The 20645-nt window shown below is 43.4% G+C and overlaps 1 protein-coding gene across 17 annotated transcripts in view; it reads left to right on the top strand.

Annotated features, from left to right (window-relative positions):
* Window positions 1-20645, top strand: part of ARVCF (ARVCF delta catenin family member) — a 300745-nt gene that overhangs the window by 177624 nt on the left and 102476 nt on the right. Inside the window, exon 5 of one of the 17 annotated variants that reach the window (XM_075434696.1) lies at window positions 15677-15715. The exons of 15 other annotated variants lie outside the window; for them this stretch is intronic. In XM_075434696.1, the coding sequence (XP_075290811.1) occupies window positions 15677-15715 (39 nt within the window). Of the gene's footprint in view, window positions 1-2518; window positions 2538-15676; window positions 15716-20645 lie in introns of those variants that run through there. One more of the 17 variants, XM_075434702.1, reaches the window with a different exon arrangement.

The following is a 20645-nucleotide window of genomic DNA, read 5'->3' as shown; positions in this document are numbered from 1 at the left end:
CGCCTGCTCCGAGATGGCATTTGTCTGCTCTGCTGCTGCTTCTGTCGACAAGTACCAGGTGATTTTTTTTAGTTAAGTTCAGGAAAAGGTTATGAAAGGTTTTTCCTCTTGACTGGTGGGTGAAGAAGGGATGCTGTGCATGTGCAAACGTGAAGGGATGAAACCAAGCACATCCTCTTTAAAATGTGGAACATGATAGTGTCGTCGCTCAAGGCATTTGGTCCTGGAGTCCGTGTAGCAGAGAACTGCTCCAAGCCAGCGTGGCCATAATCCAATCAAAACTTCATTTTTTGCCTGATTGTGTTGGCCTGAGCACGTCGAATGTTACCCAGTTTTCTGACCCAGTTCTGTTTTGTGCCTCCAGGACAAACTCTGTTATGGGCTTCTGTCTTTTCAAATACGTGTTTTTGAATGTGTTTGTGTGAGTTCCTGAACCATTTCAGAGGTGGGGGAGAGTAGTATAATACTGAAGAAAAAACTATAAAAGCTTCCAGTTGGAAGTTTGTGGATTTTTCCCCTCTGACTTGTGTTTTCTTGTGATGGCTTTATCCTAGCAGAAGCAATGTGTTCCTTCATTTGTACTGTTGCGATGGCGTGGATTTAGCAAAGCTGTGCCTGAGACATGCCAGTATAGGCGGTAGCTAAATGAGGCCTCTGGATGAAAGGTGTCCTGCATCACTAAGCTTTCTGCTCAGGTCAGGCTTTCCATTTTGGGGTAGCTGCTGTGTTACTGGCCTGCGTTGGACTGCTTGAGATTGCTAAAAGATCTTTTAAATGAGGTGCTCAGAAAGAGACGGAAAGTAAATCCTATGAGTGTGTGAAAAATGAGTTTTTGGAAAGGTAAAGAATGGTGCTTGGGGTACAGGAGTGGGTCAGAAGGGAAGAGCTCGACTCTAACTGCTGCTGCTGCCGGAGCACTTGGCGTGCGGCTGCCCATCTGCAAGATGGGAAGGGGTTGCGTTTTTTCCTCAGTTTTGTGAAATGGCTGAGAATCTTACGGCTTAACTGTGGTGGAGTTATAATTCAAAGATGCCCCTTGTCGCTGTGGGTTATTTATCCTGGTTTATAGCATTCAGTTGAGAAATTTCTCTTCCTTCCAACATTCTATTCGCCTGATACTTAATTGTGCATTGGGTGCATGAGCCAGACTTGGCTCTTGACTTAAATGAAGCCACATTCATTTAACAGAGTTATGCTGTAGGTTAATTTTCCTCTCAGTGCGAAATCTGGGACATTAGTCAAGTAGGTTCTGCTGGCCTAAACATATGCTAAGTCCTTTCCTGCAAGGTCAAAGGTCTGCACAGAGTTGTGTGTGTGCAGAAGAGCTCTTTTTTGGTTTTTTCTAATAACACAGCTGCTCTAAATAATGTGCCTACACAGCAGTTGGGAGGCAAAAATCTACAGACCAAGATGGCTGACTTTTGTTTAATATTTTTAATTAGCATTTGGTGTTCTGTGTAATTTCTCCTTGGCTGTTCTAACAATATTTGGCCAGATTTAAGTCTTGTTGCTCTCTCATGCCCAAATTACTGTAATTTCTCAGAGGAGCATATTGTTTTATATAAAGCTTGCATACACTGAACAGTTGCATTTTGGTGTCTATAATTACAATATTGTTTTTTGCTTCCTGTGTAAATCTTCAGGCTAACATCCCTGGTGCCTGCGGGAAGTAATGATCAGCATCGTTTCAGGTGCTCAGTAAATAGTCAAGAGTAACCTGTTTGGCAGTTCCTCTACTATTGCTAAATGGAAAATGGGCTTCACTGCTTTTTAATGCTTTAATTCAATATTAGCTTGAGAAACTTTCAGAAATGGAGAGACTGGTGTTAATAACTGTGCTATAATTGCAGTCATGATGGTAGATATTCACCCCATCTTGGAGCACAAGTGATTCTGTGGCTAAAATCTGCTATGCGAGCAAGGACAATGAAAAGGAGTTATTTAAATCAAGTTTGTATTGAAGGCTTTGAGTCCCAACACCCACCCACACTGACTGTTTGGAAATACTTGAGGAAAACACCGCGCCTTGAGTAGGAACTTGGGTGTGGCTGGGGCTTTGTTTTGATTTGTTCCTGTTGTGTTTTGCCACTTGGAGTGAAGTTGTCATGGGCTTATCCACCAAGTAAAAGGCTTGTAGTCACTTCCCCGTTATTATTTTTCTCCAGGGGTCCAGCTAGTGCACTCTGCCCGAAGCTTAGATCACTCCTCAGGAGTGGAAGAGAGCAGTGTTTGAACTGCTAATGCGACCGCTGAGGCCAGTGCGTGTGCTAAGCTCACTGCGATTACCATCTCCAAGAAAGGCGAAAGTGCCCCTGGTTGAGGCGTGCTTAGTCACATGTTAAAATAGCCAGACAAAGTGTGGTTATCTTCTGAGCTATGTAAATGCCAAACTGAAATGAAGCATAGAAAGGTGAAACACACTTTATCTTTTTCTTAAGGAAACCACAAGTGCTGTGCCTTTTTGAAGGGGAGTGGATGGAGGATATAACGGAGGGCGTGTGGGAGGTGCAGTCGGAGTTCCTTATGCCCTCTCAAAGGTGTGTTGCATTTGTTTCCCAAGTGAGCTCTACTATGTATTTATAGAAATCCTGGTTTTCAGAGGAACAGTGGTTGTTGCAGCTGTATGCAAAATAGTGAACTCAAAAGCAACAGGTGAGGAAAAGGAAAGTGGATTAATAACATAGCAATTCACACATTCTCTCCCTGGGGGAATGTTGTTCTTGTTTGTGCTGGAAGGCGACCTTTTTTCCTGAAATAAAACTGGAAAATCAGAGGTCACTGTCCCAAAAGTCCACAGAAAGGCTATAGAGGAACTGATGTTTAAAAGAGACAAAGGAAGCTTTGGTAAAGCTGTGCTGTATTGAGCTGGGGAATGATTGAACAGCCTGAAGGGGGTTAGGAACCCCGTGCTGTTGGGTGACGCTACAGGGGACAGACCCCCGCTGAGCAGAAGGCTGGATGGTCTGAACGGGTGTCTTCCATGTCTCTCATCTCGACTTACGCTGAGATGATTATTTAGATCCTCATAATGAGTTAGATGAGCAATGAAATAATTAACAAAGTAGGCACTTAAATGGTTATTTCAGGTTTAAGGGCTGACTTTATTTAGATGGATGAGGTAGTTCATTCTACCAATAGCTGCGCCCTAGCAGAAAATATTTTTTTCCTCTTTCTTTTCAATGAACAGTCACCACAAACAGACAATGTCGTGTGGCTTTCACTGGAAGGGCAGCACAATGGTTGCTTCCTTTAGAAGGGCGAGCATCAGAGACTCTAAGTGACTCACATGCAACTTCTAAAAATACTTTCTTGGTTTTCTTAAATGTCAAAAAATTCTCAGGCTCTTTGATAAAGCAGAAGAGATCATCCATTCATCAAATGTTAAGATCTGACTTACTGTCTAATTAGATTGTGTCTGTAACACAGTTTTCCAGATACTGTTAGAGTACCTGTAGAAGTCAGTCTACGTTTTTGCAGTTCTCTAAACTGCTGTTTCTTTGCCCTCAACTAGTTTTTAGGCCTGAGCCATCAGTTAGCAGAGTTGGTTACACCTGCATGCTCATGAATTCTTCTGTAACCCCTGGTCAGCTGTAGGACTTCAAATATGTCACACCCGGTGACTGGATCCTAAACTGGAAATCTTTCTTGCTGGGACTTCTGGTCTTCTAAGGTCTGTTCCTGATCAGTGTACGTCAGCTTAACCAAACCTAATAGTGTCTTTATGATTCTTACAGTACAGGTAATTAATCAAGATTTGCAAGATGTTTGCTTTACTTTTCATTCTTTTACACACACCACGTGTAGCCCACTGCCTCTCCCAGTGAAAAAGAATAGCAGTTACCAGTGGTGAAAACCCCTGACCTCAGTTCTGCAGGTTTTCTCTTTCTCTGTTGCTATACAGCATCCTCTCTGTGCAAGACTTGTATTTTGTCAGAAAATGCAAGAGGATTCAGAGGAGTGATTCAGATTACTGCAAAAGCTGACTGAGTTTCTGATACTTCAAGGTATGTCACACATGCGATCTTTCCCCTCTGCTTCTCCTTTTTTAAAGAACAAAGGAAAAAAGACTTAGGAGGTTGACTGTGACTGCGTAGACCAGTGCTGGGAGCGGATGCTGCTGCATATACTCTACACCTAAGGTGCAGGAGTTAGCAGAGATACAAAATGCAGCTGTCATACAAAGCCTATCTCGGGAGAACACCATTAGTAAATCCCTAGCTGTGATTTGTTTTTCAGCAATGTTAAATCAAGATAAGGCAATTTTTTGCATGCAGTGTGTGTGCATTCATTGGGCCTTTCCTTATTAGAACAGTCCAGCCGTTCAGTACTTTACATTTCCTAGGCATCCAGCTTTTTTTTCCTAAGACTGTTACTTCCCACTGTTCCCAGAATGTCTTAGAGATCTAGAATGGTAACTGGATGGGAAAAACACTTTTGTTGTTTGTCGTCATGGATTGCTCTATCAGGAGGCAAATTTCAGGCAGGAAAAAAAGCATTGAAGCACATGCTCATAAGGCTGCTTCTTGATTTTTTTTTTTGTGTCTTTGTACTTTGATATATAGAATGCACAAAAAAATCAAATCATCAAAGATTCTCCCACACATTCGCCTGAATTCCTATTGCAAGCCTTTATACTAAGGGAAAAATCATGTGAATTTGGACAAAGACAGACGTGTTAGTATACCTGTGCTGGTCTATGTAGTCTATTCCAGTGTAAATTTAATATGTTACAGATGTCCTTTTGTGGATTTTATTATTGTTAGAAGTGGCTTCGCCCCAGAGTAATTGCTCTGCTTTACCAATGGTTTAATTTTATTTCAAAGGAGTATTGTTTTTCCTCCAGGACAGAGTATTTGCATCAGGAGTTACTCTGAGAAGCTGTAGCTGTATCTTTCCTACAGTCAGCCTCCAGGTACTGTACAGCTACAAAAGACATCAAGAACTCATCTGACAACCTGTACTGTGAAAGCAAAAGTTGGAGTCAGAAACTTTTTGAGAGTTTTTGGTACATTTGTGTCTTGCCAGAAGTCACTGGCGCTTTTTGTCTGGGGACATCTTTGCGGGTAGTTCTTTTTAACTGTCTTGAAAGATCTCAACAATATTTTCCTTTTCAGTAGCAGAGATGCTGATAGGTGAGGTAAAGCTAAATCAAATGACTTGGTTCCACTGACTGTGCAACTGTGGATTTACAGAGAAATGAAAATGTAGCTGTGGATTTTTCCCTTTTCACCTATCTCTAATTGGTGTTTCCCCCCTGCCTTTGTCAGATGCTTTCATGTTCTGGCAGTTGAGATGCGTTAGCTTCTCGCAGCCTGCTCGAGCGAGCTCCTCTGACATAGCTGTAGAGCAAGAGCTGTCTGTAAGGGTCTGAACTGGCGCTTTATGAGGTGACCGTGTGTTGCTTCTGTTGTCGGCTGCCTTTGGGGCTGTGCTTAGCCGTTCCCCTGAGCTGCACTGCAGACATGAAAGAACGAACGTGACATCTTTCAGAGGACTGGGCAGGGAGTCATGGTGGGTGTAATCATTTGCCACCAACTGAATTGCCTCTGCATGCAGGGCCTCCTTCCATATGGACCTCATAGAAGTCCTCACTTGCTCCTCGGTGTCTGTGCTCCTGGGGGAGAAGCTGGCAGTACAAATCACATCTGCATATCTTTTCACCTAGTCTGATTTTTATAAAAATATGTTATGAAGTCTTCCATATCTGCGTGCAGGGTAGTGAACCAAAAAAAAATGAGGTGCATGGAAAAGATCCCCTCAAGCCTGAATCCTTGAAGAGCAAATAGGTGCCTCTAGGAACAGCTGAGTCTGTGTGCGAGGGGGTTACTGAGGTTGTATGGACACGATGTTGTGGGTACTGTTGTTGCCACTTCTGCAGATCCCTTTTGTAGGCTTAGGCTGTATCAGAGTGGCTGGAAATGGAACATTTATCATTTTTGTTGTCATGTACTTTTTACTAGCATCTGGAAGAGAAATACCTCCTCCTAAATGAAATGTCAAAGGATTTAATTGTCGGATGGGGCAGATACTCTGAATTAAAGAGGAGTGGTTCATAGCTTTAAGACAGACTTGCCATCTCTCAGAAAGATGAAGGGCTGTACCTAGTTCCAGGTGGCACGTTGCACATCTTTCAGAAACAACTCTCCCAGACAGGAGGAGTCTTCCCACCTTTTTCATTTGCTGCATCCCTAACACTGCATTGTGCGCCGATGTTTTATATGAATCACTTCAGAAGTCTTGCTTGTCATGTACCCAGTGTAAAATGAAAATATGTTTGCCAGACAGGTAGCGTAGATCCTGCTGACTCTCATTTGCAGTCTGCTTCACATCAGATGGTATGCTGTGAAGATAGCTTTAATTTTTGTTCTAGTTATTATGTACTTGTAAAGACATTATTGTTAGCAAGGCCTCTGATTTAGGAATCTGATGTTAAGCCTCTCCACAGCCCTTTCTGTTTCTTACCAGCGTGACCTGGCGGCAGCTTTCTCAGGAAGAAGCTAGTTTTGAACACATTACAATCACACCATGTATATTGATAAATGTTTCTTTTGTGGCGTGCTTTAACCATTTCCTTCAGCAGAATTGTCTTGTTGAAGTTCTACAGCTAGGCTGTCTTCAGCTTCATGTTCTTGAGGTCTGAAGTATGGTATTATGGCTGCACCCAAGACCTTTCTGATGTTGCAAGAGCAGTTCTAGCCTGAGCAATGGTCCAACGTCTGGTCCTTGGGCCTGTTCAGCTTGCAGCGTGTTGTTGCACTGGTGATAATGGTAGTAAAACCTTGAATGCAGTGTTTTAATTTAGCTGGGCCAGTGCTTTTCTACTGTAGATGTTGTCTTTAGAATATTTCTGAAAGGGAGCTGAGGCAGCTAGCTTCATCGGTGTCATGGATGCTGTTGCTGCAGTCTGAGCTCACCACTGGGTGTGGTAATTACAGTTGGTGGTGTTCAGGTTTCTGAATCAGACCAGGTGGGGTATTGTGTACGTGAGGGAATGCTGAAACTGGAGACCAGGATGAAATAAACATCAAAGGCCTTTGAATCTGCTAGAGAGCCTGCCACGATGGGTGCTCATCCTCCCTTAATCTGCCCAAGGGTTTTGCTGGCCTGTGCACTGTGTAGGTGCATCCGGGGGGTTTGGGAGAGGTGGCATCACAGGGGAGGGGGAACATCTTGGTGGGTAATTTGTCCTCATGGATGAGAATGCACAACCTGTGTTAGCATGTGTTGACAGGAGGATGGTTGTAGGACTGATCTCCCTCCTCTGCTACTACAGCCTGAGCTTCCACAGACAGGCTGGTGGAGGATAACTGCTACACCGGGAATGACTGCAGTCACGGGCCCTGCTAGCCGACACTGACGTGGGATGAATAAAGTCTCTCAATGAGATTGATAGCGTTGGAAAAATGATGTCACCGTACAGAGTTGTGCCGGCTGTAGTCAGAATCCAAAAATACCTCTCAGCCCTGATGAAAGGAGGTAGGAGAAGAGGATATGGTGGATGTAAAGATTAGTTTGGTAGTAGTGGCAGCAGCTACTAGGAATAGGTTGGTGTAAGGAGCATAACAGTAAGTGTGGGAAAGGAACACCAGGGTTGCTGCAGGTAAGGGGCCGGTAGACGAGCCGATGGCCTCAGAGCAGCATCTTGCTTCTTGTTTTTCTGCTATACGCCACGCTTGTGTCTGAAGTAAGAGCATGTGTTGGCTTTTTTTAAGTGATTATGGGTTGGAGATTTTAAATGTGTTTTCCGTGACTTCTACATAGATGGATGCACTCAGAATTTGGTGAAAAGAAGAACATAAATTAGTTTTTTGAATTGACTGAAGTGTCCTGATGAACTTCCTGGATAGTCACCACACCTGACACCTTTCAGTAGTATTGGTAGGGCTGCAGTCTGAGAAACACAGCAGAGCATATGGGGAACCAATTAATTCAGTAGCTATTAATTAGTAAACAGTTTTTCTCTGGGGAAAACCTTTTAGCACATCCGTTGTTTGGCCCAAGATGGCATGTATGCACGAATGGACAGTGGACGTGCTTTCCTGGATTGTCACTGATTTATCTTGATAGACTGAGGACTGCCACCTCTAGACTGCTGCTGCCAGGCTTTTAGAAGAGCAGAGTGCAGTGAATGCGTAAGCCGTCTCTCAGCGTTCTCACATATAACTGATGTCAACACATGCCAGTTTTCACCACTGCCCTGTGGACTGCTTAGCGGAGTCTGACCAGCTCCCGGCCGTCTATGGTCTCTTTGTTAGGAGCAGCACACTTCATCACTGGTGTGTCTGTGGAATTGCCAGCTCAGAATGTAGCTATTTTGTGTACTGAAGCATACACATGTGCTTGTGAAAAAGAGCTGTTGCGTGAATGGGTAGGGTATTGTCAGTGCCTTCCTCTTAATGTGAAACAGCTCTGTTTGCATCTGTACGTGGCACTGCACTGACTTGAGCATTGTAGACTGAGTAGTTAATAGACACTGGAGGGCAATTCAGCTGAATTACAAGCCTCCATTTGATTTATCTTCTTTTAGAAATAAGTCCATTGGTCTGTCATCAAGATCATATAGCTCTAAGAGAGAAAATAGTAATATAATGCTTGTGCTTTAGTATGGTGATCAATGGTGAAGCTCTTAAACTCTCTCCACCTGGTCCTGACAATGAATTAGTTATCTTGTGAAGCTTGTTTAGTAGTAACAAGGTGTAAATGGTCTACAAAAGCTATTTGCTACTGATGGTTTGAACTTGCTTGACTGCTGAAACTGCAAAATGCTGCTTAATGCTATAAGCAATGGATTTCACTGATGATTTCTTCTGCTGTGATGTTGCTGCAGGTGTGAAGGTAATGTTCCTGAAGCAATTTGCTCAGTGATTTGTTCTGAAAGGTTTTTTTTAACTCTGCAAAATTCCATTAAGCTAATTATGTGGATTTGTATTGATATTTGCTTACTTCCTGCTGAGTGTAAAGATAGAAACCTATTATTGGAATGCAAATACCTTTATGATGGAAAATCACCCTCATTGCAAAATATGGCAGTGCTTCAGAACTGGCGGTGTACTGAGATGTGTCCTTACTGGTAGAGGACTGAGCCACGAATGCTTAAGTGTCTCCCTTTCTGGTTTCTTGGGTTCTTCTCAATAATGTGAAATACTCTCCTCTTCCTTAAAAAATGGTCTAATTTCTGGTGGTATGTGTGCAACTATGTGAAAAAGGAGAAATTTCTTCATTAAAATCTGCAAAGAATAGAGGCTTATCTGATGACCTCACTTCCTCTTGTAGAAGTTGTGGGTATAAAATGCAATTATGATGACCGAGCAACTTTATCAATGATGTCTTTTAACAAGCAGAAAGTTTTCCAGACTATCTGAAATTTAAATATCCTGTTTGAACTTCATGAAAGCAAGCAAAGTGCCTCTTCAGTGCTTGTTTGCTGTAAGTATTTGTATGGCTTTTGCTATCAGCTTTTCTTTGGGGATTTTCAAAGCATCTTCAGTATGGGACAACGTGACCCTCTCTTGCCGATAAAATTAATTGTGAATCTGCCCGTTTTCCTGTATTGTAAATGGCTGGCAGAATGAATGGAGGCAGTAGGGCTGGGCGCAAATACTGTATGAGGAGGTGTGTTTCCCAGTCGGGCTGGTATCGTGCCTTCCCCAGCGTACCTGCAGAAGTTGTGCCACTTCGATACAATCACGGCTCCTCACAGTGGGCCAAAGTAGAGAGCGCCGAGTTTAAATGTCTCGTCTTCTAAAAAGCAGCAGGTGGCTGGGTTAGAGAAGGATTTACTTCAGCAGCTGGTCAAAAAGTTTTGAGTTTTTGAAATTAATTAGTTGCGAATAAAGCATCTTTTATTAATGTTTGAGTATCTGTGGTCATGTATAAATCAGTATGATAGAACAGCTGCCACATGCCCTGTTTCCCTTTCTCAAGGAAAAATTCTCTGAATACACCTATAAATAGTGAATAGTAGATAAATAAGAAATCATTTGGTTATTTCAGAACAGGATTCAATTTTGTAAGCAGTGCTGTGCAGTATTCAGTCACCGCTGGGTTATGTGCTTTTCACTTTTTAATGAAAGACTCTTTTTTTAATTAGTTCAATTTATGTTTAATGTCTTTATGGGTATAGTCAAGTATCACCTGTTAAAATGTCACCAGCCTTTTTCAGACACGTGCATAACCTTTTCTGCTTAATACCTGCAGCCCATATCTGTAGCAGGGAAAATTATTAATTCCTGATGAGTGCAACTGAAATGACACGTGAAGTCAGCAGAAATCTTTCTACCTGGTGAGCTGGCTGGGCACGTTTATAAGCCAGCAAACTGCAGTGCTTTGCAAAATGCTGTGGATCCAAAAGCACGGTGAATTACGTCTACAAGGTTTACAAAGCTGGGATTAAGAACAGCGGAACGTCTGCTGCTGACGTTATACAGAGCGTGTTAGCCGGTCTATTTTCTGGGTTTCCAGACGTGTTTTAGATGTATACTAAGAGCCTGTTGTAATATGTTGGGTGGTTTTTGTCAAGTGAATGATACAGTTATTCTTGGGTATCCTTTAGCTTTCTAAATGGAGCTGTACTCAGTTTACATTTCTTGGCAAAAATATTTTTCTGGGTTTTTTTTCTGTGATCAGAATTGCTGATGATGCCTTATTCAGAAGTTGATTTAATTTCTGCGTGTGTGAACTGAGAGATGGTGGGAAGCTGTAAATACTAATGTGTTTGGTCACTGTTGACACGGATAATTGAATTAAGCGTAGGACCAGGCTAGTTTTCCGAGTGTGGTGTGCGAAGTGTTCATGGGTGTTGGACAGTATTTGCCGTTCGGGATGGATATCTTTGTCTTCCACCCAAATAGCTAGATTGTAACATTTGCCCTTCCTGGCTTGCTAACTGTCAGCCCTTGTAAGCAAGATTTATTAATTTGGCTCCGTCTTTGTTGTTGTGTTGCTCTTGCACTTCCATGGTATTTGTGGCTCAGGGCAGTTCTCCCCCCTGATCCTGAGCTCGTGTATCCGCTGCAGCGAGCCTGCTGGGGGGCTGAAAGCAGGGGGGCTGGCACATCAGCTTCTGGTGTGGGTGGTGGGTCATGACACATCTGGAGCTGTGCTCTCCGGGAGGGTCTCAGAATGACCCTTTCTGTCCTTGCCTAAAAGAACTGTTTGCACACCGTTATGGAACAGTTCAGGCACAATCAGTTCATCCTGCACGTATATAGAAGTGTTAAGCAAGGCATCGTGCTGTTGCTTGTGAATGTTCACTTGTGTAAAATCAAATGCCGGGCTTGGGTTCAGGTTTCTTGTATTTTGTAATCTCTTTCCTGTCAGTAAGCACCAGTACAAGATACGCAACTAATGAGAACTTAGCAACAAAAACATAGTCTAGGCAAACCACATAAAAAGCAAAAGAATGACATTGTGTTGTTAGGAGAGCCTTAAAAAAGGATCTTAATATAGTGCCATGTGTGGAGAGAGCCACTATTCGTCAAAAGATTTATATGATGAACTAAAGCAGTGTTAACATGATGAAATTAAAGACCGGAATATTTCTCTCATACTTCCCCCCCTCCTCCCCTTTTCCTACCACTTTTTTTTCATGTGAAAGCCAAATGACTGGCTTTCACATGACACTTACTCTTCCCATTTATGTATTCTGCCTTTTCTCATTTTTTTCCCCATTCTCCCCTTCCCCTGCTATGCTTTATTGCTTTGTTTGTCCCCTCCCTGGATAGCCTTGCGCATTTTGTAATGCCTTTCTCCTCTGCCCATCTTTTCCTGGTGTGCTGCTGGCTCCCGGGGTTGCTTTTGCATCTTGTTTCTGCCAGATTGACTCTTTTCCATGCTTGTGTTTTATCTGTTGATAACTACTGCCCTCCCTGATTTAACAGGTTGAGATGTGCAGTATTATGGATTTCTATCAGACTGTTCTTGAGAACGTCTTCATTTGTTAAGAATATCGTTATGGATCATGGGTTAGTCCAGATCAGCAAACCTGACTCCTGGGTTCAGCAGCACCTTTTTGGAGATATTTTTGTGCTGTTGAGGACTCTGGGAAGGGATTAAAAGGCACCATTCTCCACTTAGAAACAGGGTAAACTCAAAAGCTGAAAACCAAAGGAGAATGAACCCTGTTAGTGTGTATTTCTGAGGACGTTTCCAGTGCTGTGCCCCGGGTGAGTCCTGGAGGCAGGAACAGCGCTTATGGCAGGGTGTTCATCACTGACGGTGGGCTCGCTGCTGCTAAATTTGTACTGATTGAGGCTGTCCAACTGTTTTAAAAAAGGTGGGTGGGATGGCTGGCTGTTTATTCTGTGCTTCTTTGTGAAGAGTTGGAAGAAAAACAAAACAACTTCATTTGAACTCAGAAAGACAGCTGTGTGTATAGATGTGTCCTGGTTTCGGCTGGGATAGAGTTTTAGTAGCGGAGGTGGGTCTTAATGGAAGCAGTTCCTTTTATATAAAGGAGAGAAGCCAAGGCTGGGTGCCTGGCTGCCGCATATTCTGCCAGCAAAGATGAAAATGGCGTATCCTGTACAACCCTAAATAACAAAGGGAGACTGACACAGGAGGCTGGTTCGAGGTAGTCACTGCTGCCAGCGTGTACGTAGGGAATTAGGTACTTTGAAGAGTTCTGGCCAGTGTATGAGCAAGCTGGCTAGACGTTTACTAACACACCATATCCTGTGTGCAGCCTCAGCTTGGCAGGGCTCCTCCAGAAAAATTAAAGATTCCCTTTCCTGGCATAAAACCACAACAAGGAGTGGGAGTGAAACACAGCTGTCCTATCCCTGGGTCGAAACAGAAATCCTGCAGCTTGTCTTGCCAACTGTAGGGAAGTACAGCATTTGGAGCGTGAATCTGGTTTTCTGACAGATGCTTGTTAATAGCAAGTCCTTAATTTCATCCTGTATGATCTCTTGTTGTTATCTCTGTGTGTTTAATTGAGAAGTGGCTCGCTGAAAAGCCCTCTGAGAACCTGTTTGAAAGTGACTTAGATCACTGGCTCTAGGGCTGCGTCTTGTCTTAATCTCTGTCATACTTGAATTCCACTGGGAAGTGCCAAACGCACAACAGAAATAATAATAAAGAAGATACTATGTAAATAATTGAGTGGTTGGCAAATGTGACTGGACTTTACAGTTCAGATGCTTTAAGCCAGAAGCACTGACTGTATCCACAGTGCCAACAGGAGTGGTCACAGAAAGATGCGTATTTCCAGCAAGCATGTGGAACACTTAACCAGAGCTGATGTAAAATGTAAAAAAGCCAAATGTGTTTAACTTAGAAATTGAGAGCTCTCTCACTTTTCTAGTGAAGGTGCTTACCTCTGGGCAAGTGACTTCTACCTGAGTTTAAATGACTTTTCCTTTCTGAGATTCATGCTCAACATGCAGTAATAGCAGTCCTCACTTAATTGTCTGACTGTCGATATTTAGCATTCTTATTATACACTGAATGGACCCAGTGGTTTTCCGTGAATTTTCTAAGTGGCAGTGCCTGGATAAATGGTCCTCATCTCTTCTTTTTTCCTCAGTTACTGATTCCTACAGTTATGCTGGCACAACAGGTTTTGGGAGCTGTGCTGTAGATAGCAAAGCTGGGGGGTGAGATAGATAGTCATTCCTTGGTGATGATGGTTTCTCGCTTGAGTTGACGCAATGCTCTGGTTTGCAACTTGGCCTTATTTGAAATACTGCTGGCCCAGCTGGGAAGGGGATTCACCGTCACTCACTGGTGGGAGGAGAGGGGGAACTGCTTAAGCCAAAACTATTGCTGAACAGGGAAACTGTTGTTCCATTCCCTGGCGGACAAAAATATCTCTATTGCATTGAAGTATAATTTTCTGGAGGTGAGCTGGGGGCAGTCCTTTACAAGCTTGAAATAATTTGTTCTTAACCTGAAAAATCTTCAGAGCAGTGTACCAGTCAAGTAGGAATACTTGTGTGCACGCCCATGAGCACCTCTCCATTACCAGGTTTATGATTAAGTAGAAGCATGTTTCTTAAAAGTAAATACACCCAACCTATCAGGTGGTTAACAAAATTTCAGCATGTAAGTTTTTCTTTACTTGCAACACTCACACTTGCTGTCTAAAAATTAAATCAGAATGTGCGTTTGTCTTGTACAGCGCTCAGCTTCCTGATGTTGGGACTAGCTAAACCTTCAGCTGTGATACTGAAGGGGTTTCTGTCAACTTTCCGTTACATCTTTAGGTACTTGAACTGTAATCAAATCACCTCTTGACCTTCTCTTTGAGGTGAATAGTTTGGACCTGATGGTTGGATGAGACACCTTTCTGATCCTCCTCGGATGGCTGTGCTGTTGGCTGTGCTCCGAGCCCACTGCAGTGTGTCTGCATCCTTCCCCAGCTGTGGATGTGAGAGCTGAACAGGTTGTCCCAGTAGTGACCACGCGGATGCCGAACAGAGATGATGAAATATTCTTACTCAGCATTTTCCCTAGTATCCAAGTGCTTTCTTTCAACTTTTTTTTTTTCTCCTCTTTCCAAGGCTTATTGCTAGTTTAACACTGGCTTAGCAAGTCTACCTGCTGTCTTTCACATCTGTGCGAGGTCTGTCCATGTACAAATAGGGGTTGTAAGCTCAGTCATATGAAATAAACAGAGAAAGTGTCAAGTAAACGGACTGCTGGAAAAAAAAGCCATTGATGAACTCTCTTGGGTAGTTGAAATAGCACAGTGACTGCAACGCACTTGGGAAAATTGTCTTTCTGCTGGAATCTCTTCCATTTGGAAGATTTACAGCAGATGGAGCGGCCTCTGGCTTTGTTGGCTTGTTTGTGCCTTTTGGTGTTCAGATGGACTTGTAGTCATCCAGAGACCTCCCGCACAATTTCTTTCCTGCTGTCACATTTTTGCTCTCTGGGGTTACATCATAGTGAGAGCCGGGCCTCCGTTAGAAGCTGTTCACACGTTCCCTGCTATGTTTTGTTTAGACGGTGGCATTTGGTGTGGGGCTGGGAGGGAAGGGGACAAGGTGCAGAGGGAAGAAGTAGAATGTGATTTAATGCAGGTCATCTCTTGGGGAGCTGCTTGGACTAAAGCAGCCTTGCTGTCTTGGTGCCAAACAAACCTACTTTGGGAGACATTGGCAAGCACATTCCCTGGAGGCGGGTGATTAGATTTATTGTCAATCACTTTGTATTCTCTAGAATGAGAAATAATTTATTTAAGAAGCGGCTTACTTGGAATGCAGGCTTAAAAATTCATCAGTTATCCGTTCGTTCTGTCTCCCTCAAGATTATAAAAGCTTTTTTTTTTGCTTTTTTTGTTGTGGCGGTGTGTTTTGTCACAAAAAGCATTTTTGTTGCGTAGTTCAGATCTACAGGCAAGATTGTGGGTGGGTGAGGAGATTAGTTAAATTAAACGCTCATCTGATGTGGCTGCTAGGACACCCAAATAGTGTTCTAGTCTTGGTCGTAATTCAAAGAATGCAGAGATGGTTTACATCTGCCTTGAAGTTAAAAAGCAATTCTCTAAGGTAGTTTTGTAGCGGTGCAAGTAGGCGTGCATGTGAGCCTGGAACTGACAGGCTGGGTATGACAGATTCTGGTGTAGCGCAGTGGTGATGAGTTGAAGTGGCTGGGGTAGTCTGGGACACACGGACTGCGTAAAGAAACTTGCTGCTGTACTGTGCCAAACTGACGGTTCTTTTTTTTGTTTTAGATGAAGGACCTAGCTTGTACTTCTGAATCCTGTGTGCATGTAAGTTTGTGGACTTGGTATCTAGCAATCCATGCATCCATTTAATTTATGACCCAAACTCTGTGGGGGCCAAGAAGAAATGAAAGCTGAATGCCTGTCTTGCAGAAATGAATGTACAAATGAGTCATCCCACATCACCCTTAATGCCAGCATTGTGGAGGCAGCAGGTGGAGATGAAGGAAGAAGCTTGCTGGAAAATTATAATCCATGATGTAACCTCATCCCACTAAAAGTCTCCCTAATTTAGCCTTGGTTAGTTCATCTGAAAGACTCCAGAGAGGAAGCAAGTTGGATCTGTTGTGGGTTTGGTCAAAGATTAGGCCTGCAGATTTGTGTTGTGTTTGTCTTTGGGAGGGAGTTCAGCAAATCGCGGTGAACTCTCTGTAGAAATCTTGGTGAGAAACAGTTATTCCCTGCTCATTTATCCTAGTGGGCAAACTTTCCGGATAAACGCTAGCCCTACTGTTGATAGCTAAGAGAAATAGGGCTAGTCCTAACACTGCGTGTGCCAGGTGTTCTTTTGTTTGCCTGTATCATTTTCATGTTAAAAGTAATGGCTTATGCTTCTATTTTACTGCTTGATCTTGCTGAACGACTTGGGGAGAAAAAGGGCTTGTGACTAAGGGGTGGAATGATGAATTGTGATCCCCTCGTCCAGTTCTGGGTTCTGCCACAAACTTCTTGCATTATGGTTCTAAGGCCTGGCTTCATCCCCCAGCTTTAATGTTTTCTTGAAGTGCTTGATGTCGTTTGCTGACAGCTTTGATGGCAAGAGCTGAATGGGTCCAAGGAGGTGATTTAGTCTGTGCAAGATCTGAACTGTTCTCTGAAGCTCCAATTCCTCTTTTTGACCAAAGAGGAAAAATGAAGTTATTGTGCATTTAGATACCTCACTAAGCTGTCTGAAGATCGGTGAATTTGAACCTCTTATATGTTCGTTTCACTACCTGGAAGATGTATGTCCTTACTCTTCCCTCCTAGGAGCTGTTTAGGTCTGTAGACTGCTCTATCACTTTGCAGCAGTATTGCCCTTCTGCAGTACAAAGCTACTAGTGGTAGTTTTGTTCTGAAAATCAGTGGGCATGTGTGTTTTGCTGAGCGTTACCTTTAGTGTAGTGGGACTGATTAACACCTAAGCTTTAAGTATATATTACCACATCTGTTGAAGTTGACTGAGATGTAATGTCTTGACATCTTTGGTTAACATCCAGTCAATCTGAAAAGCAGGGCAAAGCAATACAGAGCCCTGAGAGATGTCTTACTTGTCAAAGTGACAAATTGCCCTTTCTGATTCAAAGGACCAGCTTGCATGACAGAGCTAAGTAGCTACTGGAGAATGGGGAGGAAAGCATGGGAAAAATACCCTGTTTGTTTAGGCCTTCCCCCGTATTTTTTGTTGTTTGTTGCTCTGAGCTGAAGCTCTTTGTTTTCCTTCATCTGAAAGAACTTAGCAGCAGGTTGAGAGGAGCAAAGCCTCTGGGATTCTGCCTCTCCCACTTCTCGTTCTTATAAACTGTTTACAATCTCCTTCAGTTTTCTAGCTTTGTATGGAAAAGTTCAGTGGGTCAGCTTTCCCTTTAGCTTCATCCGTCATTCCAGTCAATTAGAAATAGTTGAGGGCCAATTGCCCGGTCTTCCATTAACTGAGACACTTCAGATTGTTTAAAATAGCATAAAAGCCTTCTTTGTTGACCGTTGGGCAATCACTGTAGATTCCCTGTTGATGGGCAGTTACCGCGTGGCTGAACAGAACCCCAGTGTGTCTTGCAGTACTTGAGGGATGAATATTACTACTACAGGCCTTGTCTGGGTTTTGATTCCTTCTCCTTCACCTCCGCCTCTTGCTTTCCCTGAAAGGTGTGATGCCTTCAAATGGTGAATTGCCATGCCTGCTTGCAAAAAAGCTGCTCTTTGTGGCTTTTCAAAACTTCTGTAGTTTAAGGGGTTTTTTTTTGGTTGCTGAAATGTTCCTTTTTAACCTTGGTGCTTTAAAAGCTCTTGGCATTATTTGTTAGTCACTTGTCGTGTGTGTTTCTAAAGGACAAAGGAAGTGTGTAAGTGTTCAGGAAACAGTTGGTGCATTGTGGTGCACGGCTGAGTTCATTCTGGTACCCCATGCCAGGACAGCCTGCTTTCATTTAGGGCTAACATTTTCCTTTTATGTTCTCAACTGACCAGCCTTAGGGTAGAGCTTGTGTGAGAGCTCCAACAGAGAGCTTGAAGCTTGTCATAGGTTAATGTGTTTGGGCTCACACTGAAGTGAGCTGAAGTCATTGTATATATACGGAGATATATATATATATTTATAAATATAAAAGACATATTTTGTTTCACATGACATTTAACCAGAGAAGTGGGCTTACTAAATGGAGATCAGTTTATTTACAGCAAAGTAGATATTTATGTATTCCCATCTTAAAATCACTGTCTATCTTGCAATCGCCCTTTCCAGTGTTACACGCTGCCTGGGTTTCAGTATGGGCTAGTCCGTGTGCTTTTCACTGCTCCAGTGCCATTTTGCCTGAGTAATGTGTCGTCATTGCAGCAGTGTTTCCCCTGATTGTGAAGAGCTTGGGTAGGTGTGACTGAGCACCTGCGCTTGGTGCTGAAGACCTGGACCTTGCTGCGTGTTTTGGACTGGAGGAGTGTGGCATGAGGCAGTCCTTGAGCATAAGGCTGCCAGGTTCTTCCAAAAGGTGCCCTGCCTCGCAGTAGTGCAAGCATTGCTGTAGGTGAGGGCTTACCTGTTTCTCTATTCCTGAAGCACGATCTAAAGAGTAAGGCAGTCTCCTCTGCAGCTGCTGCTCGGACGATACAGGCTCAGTGAGGTGTATGTGCTGGTTAGCTTGGATTCCAGCTGCTGCACGACTGAGATGCACAGAAAGCTCTCTGGATGAATCCACGGCAGAGAGCACAGCGGGGATCTTCAGGCTGTGGTGAAAGAAAGGAGGCTCTGACAAGGCAGGAGGGTGGGATAGTAATCAGACTGGAGTCTTCAGCTGCTGGGGAGCTGTATCTTTTATTGCAGAAAGATCTGCCACAACTACACCAAGTTCAACAAACTCCAGTGATTTTCTTTCCTCTTTCATGTTCCATTGGGATACCAATCTGATGCAGATCTCAAGGTAGACTTGACTGCTGATGTGTTCCTGCAGACTTGCCTTTTTTGTCTTCCTTTCTCTTCCTTGTGCTTTCAGCAGATAACAGCTTGAGGACGTGACTGAGCTGGAAGTGCAGACCAAAGTTGGAAGGAGCCCAGTGGGGCAGAATGTCAGCCCGAGACTTGACTCTGACAAAACCAATGTTTGTCTGCTTTACACTTACAAATAATCTCATGCTTTGCAGAGATTGAAGCTTTTAATAAGTGATTTAAATAAAGAGTAGTAGAAGGAGAAAGAATCCATATTTAATTCAATTAGCATTGTTGTCCAATGCTATTAATTATGCCCAGACTTGTAATGGGTTTCACAGGAGTTGATACACTTGATCTTTGTCTGTGCTGGGGTTGACTGAGGACAAGTATGTCCACTGGTGTAGAATCCAGCCTTTGTGCTTTGCAAAAACCTTCAAATTTGGTATCTGACAGTAGCCTGAAGTAAGCAGTAGCCTGAATAGCCCTGCAATCTACTGAACAAAGGGTGTCTCTGGGAGAATGATGATTCGATGTACATGTTTTCAGTGTTTTTGAAGAGGGACTGTTTTAGTGGAAGTAATAATCTCCTGAATTTTATATTATTTCCAGACTGTTTTGTATTGTTTCGTAGGCAGAGAATAAAGAACTTTGTTTACTGTTTTAAAGTAGGATGTCTGATCCTCCTGGGGGAGGTTATTCTTTTATTAAAAAAGGTATAAAATAGCTGCATTGATGGAAATAGAACTCTAGGAATTGAAATGGTGATGATTACAGAAGCTGTAGTATTTTAATGCAAAATAAGCCCTAGGAGATATGTGCCCTAAATGGTAAATCACTCAGTTTTTTAACAAAACAAGAATTACTGTTATTTTATGATTCTTGCTTATTTTACAAGGTCTTTAGCTGTTTCATCTGCACTTAACTTTTACAGGCTGGGGATAAATTGATTGTTGTTTTGCCTTTTAAATAGCTTGGCTTTTTTTAAAGCATGCTGGAGATGCAAGCACAGATTAACAGGATCGGATTCATTTAGTACTCAAACAAGCAGGGAGAAAAGCCGTGACTGCTGACACCCTATGCAATAACTGGATTGGAATCTGTTCTCATCACTTGGTGGTGTTTTGTAATCTTCTTGGAAGGAGCCAAAGACTGTAGTCTGAAAGGGTAGTGTTTAGTATTGAGGGGACAGTGTGTATCACCTTGAAATGTGTGTGTTTATTGTAAGAGAACTCCTGCTGCCATTTTAGAGGGCCTGTGGGATCCCTCAGGGCACTGACCAGCTTCACATGGGGCTTCCACCCACGTTCCCAGCCCGGAGACCTGCAAGCTTTATTTAAGCTCAGCCCTGGGCCCTCAGCCCAATGCTTGGGCTATGCAGGAGGAGTACTGGTCTCCAGTTGAGCCATAGCCATGCCTGTGCCTGGCCATGGACCCCACTGATCCAGACCCAGGCGTGCCGTGTCACTGTGGACCTGCCTGCTGTCACTGGACCTGATCCTAACCCTGACCCACAGATTTGCTGCCCAGGTTGACCTTGAGCCTCCCTCTTCGCCATGATGTTACCTCTTGGTTGGACCTGGCTGCCATCTTGGGTTGTCCTCTTTGCCCCGCTCAGGTGCTGTGGAAGTGGGCCTCAGGCAGCGAGGCCCCTGCCCAACCGTCAGAAGGATGCCCTCGGCACCACATCCGTCGGGGAGCTGCTGGCCTGTGGTGCTCCTGACATGGTTTCTGTAATCTGGCTGCTGTGCCTTGGGTGTTGCAAAGAGAGGGTCCCTGGAGAAGTGAGCCAACCTGCAG

Source organism: Opisthocomus hoazin, chromosome 13 (genome assembly GCF_030867145.1).
Source record: "Opisthocomus hoazin isolate bOpiHoa1 chromosome 13, bOpiHoa1.hap1, whole genome shotgun sequence".
In the NCBI taxonomy this organism is placed as follows: domain Eukaryota; kingdom Metazoa; phylum Chordata; class Aves; order Opisthocomiformes; family Opisthocomidae; genus Opisthocomus; species Opisthocomus hoazin.
This window is presented reverse-complemented; position numbering and strand designations above follow the sequence as displayed.